This window comes from Plectrocnemia conspersa, unplaced genomic scaffold (genome assembly GCF_051122295.1).
Source record: "Plectrocnemia conspersa isolate PC_06_02 unplaced genomic scaffold, ASM5112229v1 ptg000006l, whole genome shotgun sequence".
NCBI classification, from domain to species: Eukaryota; Metazoa; Arthropoda; class Insecta; order Trichoptera; family Polycentropodidae; genus Plectrocnemia; species Plectrocnemia conspersa.
Window position 1 is genome coordinate 957,713 of NW_028277170.1, and position 14,878 is coordinate 972,590.

The following is a 14,878-nucleotide window of genomic DNA, read 5'->3' on the forward strand; positions in this document are numbered from 1 at the left end:
TTTTCTGCTTTAATTTTTTTTAACGTAATGTTATAATGTCGAAATCGATATTATATTAAAAAGTTATCTAGCTTCCTGTATGAAATATTAAAAATATCATACCATACTAATACGATAGATAAATGGTACTATAAGTCGATGACTAATGCTTCTAATACCATATGTACCAACGTGTTCTTCAATTTCTGAGATCAGAATTAGTGATTAACATATATTATATAATTCTGATCGATCATCCCAAATTGGATTTTTCTAGATTTTCCTGATCTAAAGTATGAATATTTTTTTAAATATTGAATCAGATTGTTTATAAAGACTATAAAATCATATATTTTTTGAAACTGGAAGAATAATTGTTCACATTCTGCACACGTGTGACATGAAAGAATAATAGAAACAACTAGTTGGTTCAATTCTATGGAGTCGTTTTTTAACTCATATAATATTTATTTATTTAGCTAATATAGTTAATTTTTACATAAAAAAAGTGTTAATATTATAATTTATTTCTTCATACACGAAGGTGTTTCTTTATTCCGTTTAGGAAACCCACTACATTTTTATTTTTGTGGATTGTCCTTGGAATATTATTATACAAATTAACAACTCCGTACATTATTCCCCTGGCCGTACTCGTTTTCCTATATCCGCGCTGTAATCGGCCATAGTATTATTATCCCACTTATTCCGGCGTCAATCTATGCAAATCGTCCTCTTCAATTTATGTCTACACTTACTTTCCTCTGGCTGTCAAATATGCCTAATATTAACTGACTAATCTAGTGCTTAAATGTGAAGATAAAAGGATAAAAAATGGGGCAAATTAAGGATGAAATAAGGTAATGCATCGAATAGATTGAAAATTATTTATTACAATTCAATCGCAAGTTGGAAACTATATAAAATCATACATACATATATAGATAGTTTTATTTTATTTTTCATTTCTACTATGCTATAAAAACTATTTTCAAACAATGGGATAGTCGGTCATATGGGAATATAGTGCGCTCGACGCTTCACTCTTACATTAAATATTACAACGGAATCAGAAAAATAGTTTGCACATCGAGCGCGCCATAAGCGGCTATGATATTAGTACCTTAATTGATCGTTTTACTTATTACTGGATTTAATAACTGTGAAATCGATAATTTACTGAAGCCTAGTTTTATATATGTATATAAATATAAACAATATTTTCAACATCGTGTATACATATATTATATAAATAAATGTTTATGTATCACTACAAATATGATTTTTTAAAGAATAAAGATTGATTGAATCATATACGGCGAGTCGTCGACTAGCACTGTCCAATAAATAAAATATAACTTTAGCAAATTTTGAAACTTATATTTTTATTAGTTGTATATACAAAAGAAATCTCATAAGTCGACGACTTCACATTACTCCCCTCCCCCCTATCCTTCTCCTCGCATCACCGCCTTTACAAAAGCCTACCTAATCGATACAAAAAATAAAAACAATCGACCTGCTGAACATCTTCGCTCCACAATAATAAAGAGACTAGCATAAATCAGTACCACCTCGACTGAGAACAAATTTAAGTTTGCGCAAATTGTTTTCGCAAATCTCAACGTTGGCCCACGACTGCGTCTCCGCGGAATGACCGTAACCTAAAAAGTACAAAATCCTCAAGACAAGCTCTTAACAAATCTATAAAAAATAAAAACTAAATTACTTATTCGAGTATTACATTAATATAATACATACATATACTATATTAACACATTATCATTGGTAAATTGTTATAAAATACTATATATAATATTTAATATATGTATATATTTAATATGCGTATACATATTATACATACACATGTTATATAACTTAAAAATATTTATCAAGTAGTAAGTCTAGTTTTTATTTTTATTTTATTTAAATAACACCTTCGTCTGCCTTGATATATAACATCAAGTAGAACTGAAACGTTGTACACGTTACCCCGTCGTCGTCGGTCGCAAAAATGAAAAGCAAACGTACGTATGGCAACGGAGCTACAATCTCGAGGGATAGTCGGTTGTCTACGTCCGGTTGTTATGTATATTAGTTAACCACCCTGTATGTATATCAAGTATAGTACGATCAGTCAGTCGCTCGCGACCTGGCGTTTGAAACGGTGGAATGTCGAAAACGATACGTAACATATAGCGGAATCGCCGAATGCGATCGGTGGTCCCGACGTACACAAACATATTTACAAAAGGAAACGCCGCAGATAAATAATATGGCCGCCGTAGTCGCGTATGCGAAAACTCAATTGTACGAAAGGTCTCTTAAATATATTGTACATGACTATCACAGTATCTAAATCGATTTACATTATGTTTGACTCGACGAATGCGATATTAGGCTCTGTGTATTTTTTACTAATAATATAACTAATTTAATATTAACTTGTATTTAAAATTACAAGATCGTGAGCACTAATAAATAATCGAGTAGAAGCTTAGAACTGAATCATATAAATATCTAAGTAATATATTCCGAGGTCCGAGCTATTCTTTATTTTACAATCAAAAAAGATAGACCACAGCCTTAGTTGACAAATATACTAAAGACCAATGCCATAGTGGTTAAAAGAAAGGACTAACCCAATATTGATATTAAGAGTGAACGTTTAAGATCCTCCATATCCGGAAACGAACCGAACAAAACTGAGTGCAGCACGTGAAATTCGTCAACGATGTATATAGATAGTCACAAACGCCCAACAACAGGCAAGGCACCCGAAGATTTCAATGAATGAGACTGTCTAACGTGTTTTAAGTAACTCGGCATCTTCCGGGATAAACTGGCACTGAGATTAATATTACATGGAATTAAAATTCTCTTGGAAAGTCCGACCCATTTAGATACAATCCTTTCATGCGTGACGCATAAAACTTAAAAACACTATCCCTATTTTTAAACATAAATATAAAATAGGCAACTCTGGTCCTGCAAAGACTCAATCATGAACACTTGCTAATGGCACCAAAAAGAGTGAAAAATGATCCAAAGAGTTGCAACACCGTTAACTTCAAATTTTCAAAATAAGTACAAGGTATAAAGTCATATTAAAAAATACAGCTACAAGAGCTCAGTTGTGAGCTAATCTAGTAGTATTTTATATTTTGATCCTTGAGATTTCACATATGCGAGACTTCGGCGACAGTAAACAAAAGTGCAGCACCGCAAAGCAGACGGTGGGAAGCCCTCGTCCTTAACGTAAAGCGAGAGTCGTCCGACCTCGGAACGCATGACTAGCGGTCGCCGTCTCCAAAGCGGCACCTGATCTTATACGATACGAAAGTTATGCCAAATTCAAACAACAAATCTATCGTAGATTATAATAATATCGATGTGCGAACCGAATCGCTTGTTTTCAACGGTTGAGTGCAGCGACGGCGTCGCGTACAGTGGCCGTCACATCCGCCAGCAGCCGGGGACCGTCACCGCCCGATTCGCCGCGGCTTCCTCGCGCCCCGGCCGAGCGCAAGGCTCTTGTCTGCACCTCCAGCTTGGCGGTCACCTCTCGGAACTGGAAGCGTTGATGCGGCGGGGCTATATCGTCACTGTAAACTACGCAAGCCGCGTGAAAAGAGTCCACCTTATCGGAGAGCTGCAGCCACGACGACGAACTGACGGCCGAATTACCTTTCATGCCTGCGATGCTCGATTCGAGCGCTTGCGATATATCCACAATGCTCTCTCGAGCGGTCTTAGGTTCATCTTTAACGATCGCTTTAATGGGAGTGATAATTGGCGCGACTGGCGTGGCGTAAATAGCTCCGGGCGTCTTTCCCGTGAATGCAGGTTTTCCAGATTTTACGGCCGGTTTAGCCGGTACCGCAGGTTTCTCGTCCGGTCCCCAAGTACGTTTCTCCGTCACGGGCTTGCTGTTAGCGTTGAGGCTGCGCGTCATCACGTTGTTCATGCTGTCTTCAGCCGCAGCGTCCGACGCCGCCCTCTCGCTCTCGTCGTTTTTCTCTTCTATTGCCGGTTGCTTATTATTGCTTTTCAGCGAAAGCTTAGGACTTAGCTGCGAGGCGGCGATGTCCCCCATCGACTCTTTCGGCTCCCACAATTTCTTTAAACTACTTATGCTACCAGTACTGCGACGTTTGTCGTCTTCCTCCTCGCATTTTAAAGTCTCCGTGTTGCTATTGGGATCCATTTTCTTCGTCTCTGTCGAACTATCGTGATCTATTTCTTTCAGCTGACCGTCCTCGTTAGATTGAATATCAACTTCGGGCTTTTTACCATTAGCCGATGTCGTGTCTACTTTTCGCAGTCTAGACTTGAAATCTATGATAGCCTCAGAAGAGTCGTTCTTTTTGATGACTTTGGGGTTAGTCTCGCTCTTGATCAGCGGTTTAAACGAATTTTTCTTTTCAGCGAGAGGGTTATTGGCGCCGCTCCCCGTTCTTCGCAGACCGGTCTTAATGTCCTTAGGCACTCTTTGATCCGATGGCCTTTCGTTCACTTTCACTACCGGCACTATGTTGAAACTTTCGGAAAGTTCGGAAACCAATCTAGCCGCAGGATCGCCTATCAAATTTTTAAACGTGTCTAAACCGTTGTTGGATGGTGACTCTTTGGGAAACTTATATCCTTTCTTATCGGATTTGCCTTGAATTTCAGACACCAGCTTCAATTCTAGCATTTCTTTAGTGCTCCTGAAGCAACTGTGCGAGTCGTCATCGTCTTCGATTCTATCGTTGATAATTTTATTCTCCGTTAATTTGGATTTGGACTTGAACGAATCGCCCGAGAGCTCTTTGCACGGGCGAGGCTTCTTCTTGACGGACTCGTCTCTCGGTGTTTGAAAGCACAGTGGAGGACACGGCAAGTTGTCGGGTGGAGGCGGAAGATCGGTCGGAGGAGGCGGAAACTCTAAATCGGCTAAAGACGGATTGGCCTTACTAGGACTGCCACTCCTCAACGATTCGTTGGGATAATAGTTCCGCACACCGGTGACAGGGCGGCGTCCGCGGGCTGGAGGCGACGCCGGAACGGGGACGGACGGAGCCGTCACTCCGCCCGACGAATTGCTGCGAATCATATGTGACGGGTTGCGCAGCGAAGGATGAGGCGACGCCGTCTGCCCGATGAGATCCTCCACTGGAATCTCATCGCAGATCTTCTGACCGGGCGAAAGCGTCCCTTGTCGCAGTGACTCCAAATACGCGCCAATACGAGCCCCCTTAGGCAAAGTACCATAGCGATTGATAGCCCTCTTGACGTTTTGCACTTCTAACGCAGCTACCTGTACGTTCTGTAAAAAAATCCAATTCTGAATAACATAATCGATATAAATATCACCAGGAAAAAATGATATAAATATTAAAGAATAAATATTACCTTTTGATCCTGTTCTTTGGGTGGATAAGTCTTTGCTTTTTTGCCTTTCGGTTGTACGTTTTTGGTTCCGGACACGGACCCCCATTTGACTGGTGTAGTCGAGAAAATATCATAAGACGGAGTGAACAGAACGTCGTCTATCTGCGAATCATCCGTATCGGGAGTATGCTCCTGCAGAGAACCATCGAGTGACGCCGGTTTGCCCGAGTCCAAAGTAGGGTTACTTTCTTTCATTAAGCCTGTAAAAAAAATCAGTGTTAACTATATTTAAGTATTGAGTTAATTTTACATATATTTCCATAATTATTTATTATTATTTTATATTGCATTTATAATAAATTATAGAAAAAATCAGCAATTCTCAACGTTTTATTGTGTTGATTTATTTTACTACTTTTTTGTATTAGTACTTGAACGACGTTTTTTCGCCGCGTGATGTACAAAAACGAGTTTCGCAAGAACTTTGCGTAACAATAACTTTTGAATTAAGAGGAATTAAAAAACAAAAATTTATGAAATGTTTAAAAAAAATATAAAACTCAACATAAATAAAAGAAAAGTAAGAAATGCTGGTTTTGAGCAATTTTAGTATGATATATATTTTTATGAATTGTTAATGTATTAATGCATTTTTTGAACAAGCAATAAAACAAATAATCCCAAATAAAATTTGGTTTGTGTGTAAACAAAGAGCTCTTTGATGGTCCTTCACATGGTCTACCAAAAAGTCTACCAAACCAGTCATTAAACATCAGAAGTCGTAAAAGGTAGTAGTAGAATTTGTCGGCATCGATTCTAAGTGAGAATTCGTTATGGTGTGACATTTATATAAACCGATTTAGGATTATATGTAAGGATATTTGAAAAGATTTTTTGTAACAAAATCTCGAACCACTAATTAATTTTTAATTATTTAATTTTGTATGGAAAGAATTATAATAACAATATCTGTTAGAATAATATATATATGTATATAATCCCTTTCGGTGCCCTGAGAAAGTTGCCTACGTTAATCTGTTTGCGAAAACCACTGCCGCCACTAGTACTTGGGCCCTACGAGTCCAACCCAATGGGCGGCATCCAGCTATTAAGAGCTGGATGAGCGGAAGCGCATTAGGAGACATTCTCTAGACTACCTGCATAGCATTTGCATTGCCTTTGCATTGCATTTGCTTTGCTTGCATATGCATTTTGTGTCAGTTCTTCATTGTTCGACTCTCTCCTCCTGAAATCAGAGGGACGTTCGTTCTCGGATTCAGCTTTAACCCTCAGTTCCCCAGGAAACCGAGCCCTTTGACCGGCTTGAGTAGATATGCTATGCTTTACTCGTCATTGGTAGTCCAAAGGACGCTACCTCGGGTGGGTAGTCTAAGAGCTTACTTCCCCTCAAGAGTTTGGAATTCAAACTCAAAAGGAGTCATGCCCTCTCCCACATTGTTTAATGCGAACTCCAGCGTGTGGTAAGCTGGCGCCGACCCTTTTGGTACCGTAAAATATTCAAAGATGTCAGTAAGTCTGTTAAAGATCGAGTTTCATAAAAGCGTGTTAACTGTACGATCGTGCCCCAAAGTGTGTTAATCGGATTTCAGTACTTTAAGTGATAACACATTGAATAACGGGCATTATTCCTAAAAATTAGAACCTAAACTTAATTTTTTTAACCCTTTACATGCGGAATTAAATTTCATAAAAAGACACGAAATGAGTCAATTATCCAATAAAAAATGAAGTTGAAGATTCAATTACGATTTTTTTATTAGAATATAGTTATTCCTTTATGCATCTATATTTACCTTCAAAATTAAAAAAAAAATAATATCTATTTTAAAAATTAAAAGTCTGCCTCCTTCTGCAAATTCCTTTCCCCTTTTTCTTGCATGATGAGGGCATGATACTGCACACTTGATAATTGCGTTGGTATTTTTTGTCCTCATACTTCGTCGGAAAATGCTAGCCTATCAATATTCGACTTTTCGTTGGGTCCTTTATCTTTCTTCCTATTCTGGTAATTGTTTTTTTTATAAATTCTAAAATTGTAAACGGTGAAATTCGAGGCACACCAATACTCTTCGACTTCAGAATTAAACTGAATGCAAACTATATAATATATTATATATATTCAAACATATATTGCACATGTGGAATTCATTGGAATGACAGATCTTTGACTAAAAAAAATTGGGTCACTCCCCCCAGAGCTCTTGTGGTTCTGATTCTTGGTAATAAATTCTTGGTAATAAAAGTAATTAAATGAGGGTAGAAAACCATTGGAACATAACATCATAAAAACATCATTATACATCTTATAAATCCTAAAAAATATATGTGTTAAATTTGAGACAAAGAGCTGCTTTATAATATTCAGATATACATGTTTTTCTTGACTGAGATATATCCCCTTCTCTCACTTAAGGGACATGCGATATGAAGCGGATTTATCAGCTCCTCGCACGTAAAGGGTTAAATTACCTTGTATCATTTGTTACCGCTTAAAATTTAAAATACAGTTTCGTAATAATTGTTTTTTATATTGATAGTGGTAAAATCAGCAAATGTCAAATACTGTGAAAAAAATTAATTTATGTTCAGAATCACCATATATACATATTTTAAAAATAAAAACGATACAGATTATGATAAAATGCTGGTGAAATACTTTTATCCATTATAAAAACAACAAATATCAACCTTTGTGACATACATGAAAATTTATTTATTTTAACACTATGGTCGATTTACAGTGATATTAGCATGACTGTTCAATTTGATATCAGTATATCATTACATGTTTTGATCGAGTTTCTCAGACATAATATCAATAACAATGACTTTCTTCAGTGGTATGCGTAGATCCAAGTATTGAAATCATAGGTATATATCAAAGACAAATTATAAACAATGGAGACATTTTCTTCGAAATTTATGATGTCATTGCCGACCAATAAAGGCGATGTACTTGCTTAAAATGACTAATCAAGTAGTTGCTATGTGTGTGGTCAATATTGGAATTTTTGGTCTAACACTGCACCGTTTTAGACAAGTCTCGGATATTTTAGTTATATTCTAGCCACTACTAAGAAATATTTGATAACTACACTTGTTTTTTACTACAATTATTTTTGCGGTTTTTTTAAATTTTTTAATACATTTATTCAACATGGTACTTAGATTTTTGAGATGTAAGGGATTGCATATCGCGCTTTTTCTTTCTCAAATCTCGTTTGCTGATGTTTCGACCACCGATGTTGGGGTCATCATCTTGGACGTAATTTTGACCTTATCACAGTCACCGCACTCTTCAGCTGTCTTTTGTTTGCGGAAGCTGAGATAAGGTCAAAATTACGCCCAAGATGATGATAGCAATATCGGTGATCGAACGTCGGTAGACAAGATACGAGAAAGAAAAGACGCTATACGCAAGCCTTCACATCTCAAAAAGCTAAGTAACGAATTAAATAAATCCGTCAAAAATTTAAACAACATAAAAAACTATATAAGACGTATATATTATTATTTAAATTATGTATGTATATATAAATATATATATATAATTACCAATATTTTCATCATCGACCAAAGCAGAGTTTTGAATGTCATCAGGATTGTATTGTGATTCGCGGAATAAACTGCACGACGATAATAAACTAGTTCTTTTCGGCGGAGCCGGTGGATGCTTGCCTCTTCTATTAGTCGATCGACAACTGACTGTGTGGCCGACTACAAAAAAAAACAATATCAATTACTGAATACTTATAATTCCATCCTATATCGAGAGGCAGTACCTTCAGTGATTGAATTATCCATGTGCTCTAGTGAATGATGGATATCTTGAAAAGACGGCCGATCTTGAGCGTTCCACTGCCAACAGCCGCGCATGAGCTCATATACCGGCGCCGGACACCCTTGCGGACACTCCATTCTATAACCCTATAAGAGAACGATAATAATAAAACAATTTCAGTTAATTCAGCATCGCTTGCTAGCAATCATCGCCGAATCAAATTCTTAGATTGTTAATCAATCGCATGGCAAATATATAAAAGTCGCGTTCACAACGCAAGCCGATCTTTTCAAAGGTGTCATTACCTTCTCTAGCATGTGGTAGACATCAGTGAGGTCCACTCCGGGGTAGGGTGACATGCCATACGTGGCGATTTCCCAGAGCAGAATGCCGAAAGCCCATACATCCGATTTAGTAGAAAATTTATTGTAGGCTAAGCCTTCAGGGGCGGTCCACTTGATGGGGAATTTGGCGCCGGCGTGCGCCGTATAAGTGTCGTCACGCATCAGTCTCGCCAGGCCAAAGTCGGCCACTTTCACTAAGTGATTTTCGCCAACGAGGCAGTTGCGAGCAGCCAAATCCCTAAAAATTAATTTTGTTATGACTCACTTCAACTAACATCCCTAGATAATGTTTCGATTGCCAATCTATATATACGGCTGATAACAAAACAATATCTAGCTAATTATATATTTATGTACAATAGAATACCTGTGTATGAAGCTCCGACTCTCGAGATAGCTCATCCCGCTCGCGATTTGCGTCGCCATGTACATCAAAACCACAGCGGTCATATGCTCCCGGTTTCCGTTCCGCAGATAATCCAATAGGTTACCCTTGCTCATGAACTCGGTGATAATGTAGAACGGCGGCTCACGCGTGCACACGCCCAACAGCTGCACTAAATTCGGGTGCTTCATCTCCTTCATGATAGAAGCCTCTTCCAAGAAGTCCTTGAGCGCCATCGTGTCTTCCTTTAACGTCTTCACTGCGACCTGAATTCACCAAAATTTACGTTTTCATTATGTCAAATGATCTTGAGAAACAACAGAAAATTTACCGTCATGTTGTATCGCTTCCAGACGGCCTCGTACACATCGCCGTACTGTCCGCCGCCGAGCTTGTGTCTCATCACTATATCGGTTCTATCGATCTCCCACTCGTCGGGCTCGGAGCTTAAGGGGAACACCGTCGGCTTATTATGTTTAGGCGCCGGGTACAACAACTGTGTTATCAGACCGTCGCCGAGCATCGAATGATGGTGCACCAGTTCGGCTAAAGTGCCAAATTTGCTCTCGGCCGTCACGAAACATTTTCCGTCTGAGCCTTCGTTTATTCGGTAATGGTACACTCTTCCCTCATATCTCAAAGATATACTCCGTTGACCGGGACTTGATTCAGATTCTCGCACCTGAATTTTTAAATTATTATTTAATTTACACAATCGCAACTTAATTTGACTATGGATTATACGCACCAGGAAACTGCCATTGATCCCAGAGCTGAGCAGGTACTCGGCGGCATTCCTAGAAATGGGTCCGTGGTACCACGAGTGCTTCTCGAGCGAATTCACAGGTGTGACGTAGTTGGAGGGCACCCAGCCCATCTGCCCCGAAGCCGAGTGCGCCTCGCACCATTCGCCGCTCTTATTATAGCTGAGTATTCTCACTTGTTCGCCTGCACATACAAAGAGTAACGGTTAATACCATGCGTCGCTATGGACGTATCGTGCGCCGACTTTACCTTTTTTTAGACTCAATTGGTTATCGCCGCCCGCCTGAAAGTCGTACAGTGCGACAAACAATTGCGGATCGTCGTCCTCGTGGTGCGTCAGCAAGTTCTCCTTCGACGTCCACCGATTGGCCGAATCGAAGGGCAGCGACACGGCCACGCAAGAAGACGACGGAGGGACTGGTCCGCTCAGGGGGCCCGTCCCCATCAGCAAAGAGTCGCCGTCCGCCACGTCGGGGATATGCGGCAGGGGCCTGCTCTGCAGTAGGGCCTCTGAAACCAACATGGTATCGTTTAGCGTCATTTAATCCAAAGCAAAGCCAGTCCCTCCCGTCACCAATTATTTTATATACATCAAAAGACTAATTAAATCAATAGTAATCAATTAACTTCAGAGAAATTTGTCCTTGTTGAAAACATAAGTGTAGAAATGTGGAAAATGGACAGATTGTTGATTCTCCGCTTCTTTGAATAAAAAAAAGATCCGACTGTTAGAGTAATCTGACTCTAATTTGCAATTGTAAAATTAAAAAAATAATTTTACGAATCATTAACTAATAGTTTTATTTATTGGTACTAGTATTCGGCAAAAAGCCACCACCCTTAATCATTAAGAGATAATGACCTAGATTAAAAATCGGCAAACTTAAATTTTGTCGATCTAATACAATGTTAATTTTATAGTTAGTTTGTCTGAGTTAAATAACTTTTTTTTTAATCAAGCATATTTAAAGTATCAAGTGCTAGCAACAACACATTTACGAAATGAATCGCTTAACCAACGGTCAACGCGTTAAAATTGTTTAATTGTTCTACAGGAACAACAATTCTGTACAAACTGCGTATTGAAATTTACAGAAAAATTATAGTCATTTCCATCGTCTTACTGAGCGAACAATTCGCAATGTAATGAAAAAACTTCAAGTGTTGGAGATAGAGTAAGGCTTATGCATCATTGTGTGCATCAGTGTAGCCGATGACTCAGAATTATCGATTTTGGGCTTCTCGCATTTGTATATAATTCTGATAACAAAATTTGCATTTGTATATAATTCTGATAACACAACGACTGAAGCCCAGAGACCATCGACAGCGAAGAATTTACGCAGATTGGGTGTTAGAGCAGAGAAAGCTACTACATGTTATCCTTTTCGTCACTCACTGCTTGAGTCCATGCAAGCATAGATACAAGCCTCAACTAACGCAATCAGATGCCAGACTACTGCTCGGTGTCAGCTTAAGTTTCAGCACCATGCGATAGCTGATGCGAGCGCTTACACTTGCACAAGCCTATTGGTATTGATGCCCTACGAGTCCAACACTTCGGATGATCTCATGGATTTTTACATCTAGAAGAGCGATCCGCATCCACCATATTACTATTTATTTTTAAGTTTGCTTAGTATCAATAATCGGACTCTCGTTATCTTGCATTATCGTCATCGTTATAGCTCCATCCCCCAAGGACTTTGTGAGGGATTTTAAATGCTACCTCTGCTGCCTACCCCCGAGAATCCCTGCTCCTCGAGAGTAGTTCACTTTGCTCTTCCACACTAGTTACGACGGGCCTCCAGCATGTGGTGGACTGGTACCCCTGGGTGTTAGAGCAGCAGGACATTGATTCTGATTTTTCAAAGAAAATCTTCTCTGATTAAGCACATTAACACATTGACACAGGCGATAATTTAAATCTCGCGCAGAATTATTTGTGCGCAAAAAAATCATCATAGCTTCTAAAGTATCTAATATAATTTAATAAAATTTTAAATTCTAAACCCCCCATATACTAAGTTTTCATACTCTAAAGATCCATTGAAGAACCACTTATAATAGTCACTTATCACAATGTGACAAGTGTGACAAAAAATCCCTTCTGCCAACCCAGTGTCAATGAACTATCCAGGTATAAAAAAAAGGTTTGAACAGAGTTGCAGTACAAAAACAGCCCATTAAAAATCTGGCATAAATATGATCTGTTTCAAGGTTTTGAAACAGAACGCATTTATGCCAGTCGAAACAAATGTATATCATTTAATGAAATACTATGAATCATAATGAAATATAAATATTAAAAAAAGCTGAAATGAATCCCCAAAAATTTAAGGGTCATCTCTTTAAGAAAATCTAAACAAAGTCTCGAATCTATCCCGAAAATATTTTTAAAAACATGTCATTTCTGTGGAATCACATCGGAATACATTTTCACAGATAGATATATATTTTTACTAGTGAAAATATATCTGGCAGGTACTTTTAAAGGTTCAAAGACAGCCATTTAATTGATATTATTTTTCATAAATAAATACATCAAGTTTAATTAATAAAAAAAATCCAAAGCTATCTTTAAATTTGTTTGTTTTTTTATAAAAAGCTCGGAAACTGAAATTGGATCATCCTTTAGTAGTTTAGAAACTGAAATTGGATCACCCTTTAGAACTTCTCAGTATGAGTTTGATGAGTCACAATTGTTTTGACTTTGTCATTCAGTTAGTTCATCAAATAGAGGCCACGACTATTACATTAAATGTACTTGTTCCATTTGCGCATCGACAAGTGATAAGTGTTATGAAGATTATTCCGATCACTCGTCATTATCGGACGTCGACTAACATTAGCTCCAGTAATGGAAGCGATTTAAGTTATTATTACAAAAATGGACGCAAAATTCGTTGCACAAGCAAAGATGATTGTGGAACAGCAATCACTAATTGCGGAACTAAAAAGTCTGCTTAAAATCTAAGCTGCGGCTCAACAACAGCCCACTAAGAGAGCAAAAAAGGTAATCTCAAAATCCGTGGACTCTAGGCCAAGCAATGCGATGGTAAGCGGCTAAATTTCGTCATCACCAATACGCCCCGCCGTCTCGCCGACGACACGCTTCAGAACCTTCCAATGCTGCAGAGAAGTCCACAACGCCCCTGCCCGATGTCTCGCCAGATGCCTGGACCGATGCATATTGTCGATTTTCTTGATGACTTCTATAGGTGTCTTCCACGGTCAAAAGGTTAAAGGCATTTACAAAATCCATAATGGTATCTACTCGCATTTCAAGGGATTAATACAAATCTGTAATGGAATCCACTCGCATTTCAATGGATTAAGAAACCATCGGCGAGAAGGATGAAATGTTGGACAGGCACCGGTCTATAATTCTTTTTATGAGTCTCGGTGATTTTTGTATACTTCCACAGATAAATGAAAACTGCGATTGGTCTAGTTTTCTATACATGATTTATCTCTCTTTTGATGGATCGGGTACATCTCCATGATTCAGGGAGATGCTAGTTATCAGTGACAATTTGGAAATATATTGAAGAGAAGTAGGATTGGGTGTACATAAGATTAATAATTTTTCGAAAAAGAGGTGAACATATTGAGACCCCCTCGTAGATGGGAGCCCGCGTACCTCGCACCGTTGCGCCACTGTTCATATAAAAACGTATGTTTGCATGTGTGTGTGTGTGTGTGTGTGTGTGTGTGTTTGTGTGCGTATGTATGCGCGAGCGAGAGCGCGTGTCAGTGTGTGTGTGTGTGTGCGCGATCAGATTATCGATCGGGGGCGTCTCAAGCCGAGGGCATAGGGGGCGCAGGGCTTCCAGGGCGCACCCGGGTACCCAAATCAAGGAGCAGCTCACCGCTATGTTCCGTGAAAATGTTGGAGCCGAGAGCGCGCGGGTCCTTGGGCAGACGCGGCTTGTTCCTGGTGGCCCTGATGGAGGCCCCACCGGAGAGCCCGCGCTCCTTGGTCTGCTGCGCCCCCATCGTCGGGCTGAGGCGGCGCCCCCGCAACGCTCAGACGCAGCCGCAAGCCATGGCCGACGGGCGATCACAGCGGTGACATGTTTGACGTCGATATTTAGTTCGACCCACCGCCACCGCTCTCCGCGTGGCGTTACAGTCGACCGCACTCTCGCAACAGTTTATTACCTATTCGCAAAATATATCAAAATCGATACAATAAAAATAATACACTCAGTATCTGTAATTGATTTT

General features: G+C 39.1%; 1 protein-coding gene across 2 annotated transcripts; it reads right to left on the reverse strand.

Annotated features, from left to right (window-relative positions):
* Positions 1-1,887: 1,887 nt before the first annotated feature.
* On the reverse strand, positions 1,888-14,718 carry Abl (tyrosine-protein kinase Abl). 2 transcript variants are annotated; one of them, XM_088188220.1, is made up of 10 exons: positions 14,521-14,718; positions 10,898-11,158; positions 10,632-10,831; positions 10,215-10,565; positions 9,866-10,149; positions 9,460-9,736; positions 9,156-9,300; positions 8,929-9,090; positions 5,374-5,612; positions 1,888-5,287 (listed from the first exon to the last, which is right to left on the reverse strand). In XM_088188220.1, the coding sequence occupies exons 1-10, from the start codon at positions 14,645-14,647 to the stop codon at positions 3,395-3,397; spliced, it is 3,939 nt and encodes a 1,312-aa protein (XP_088044346.1). In that variant the 5' UTR covers positions 14,648-14,718; the 3' UTR covers positions 1,888-3,394. The 2 variants fall into 2 exon arrangements, with proteins under 2 accessions (XP_088044346.1, XP_088044345.1); XM_088188219.1 differs by having other exon boundaries at positions 1,888-5,305.
* Positions 14,719-14,878: the final 160 nt, after the last annotated feature.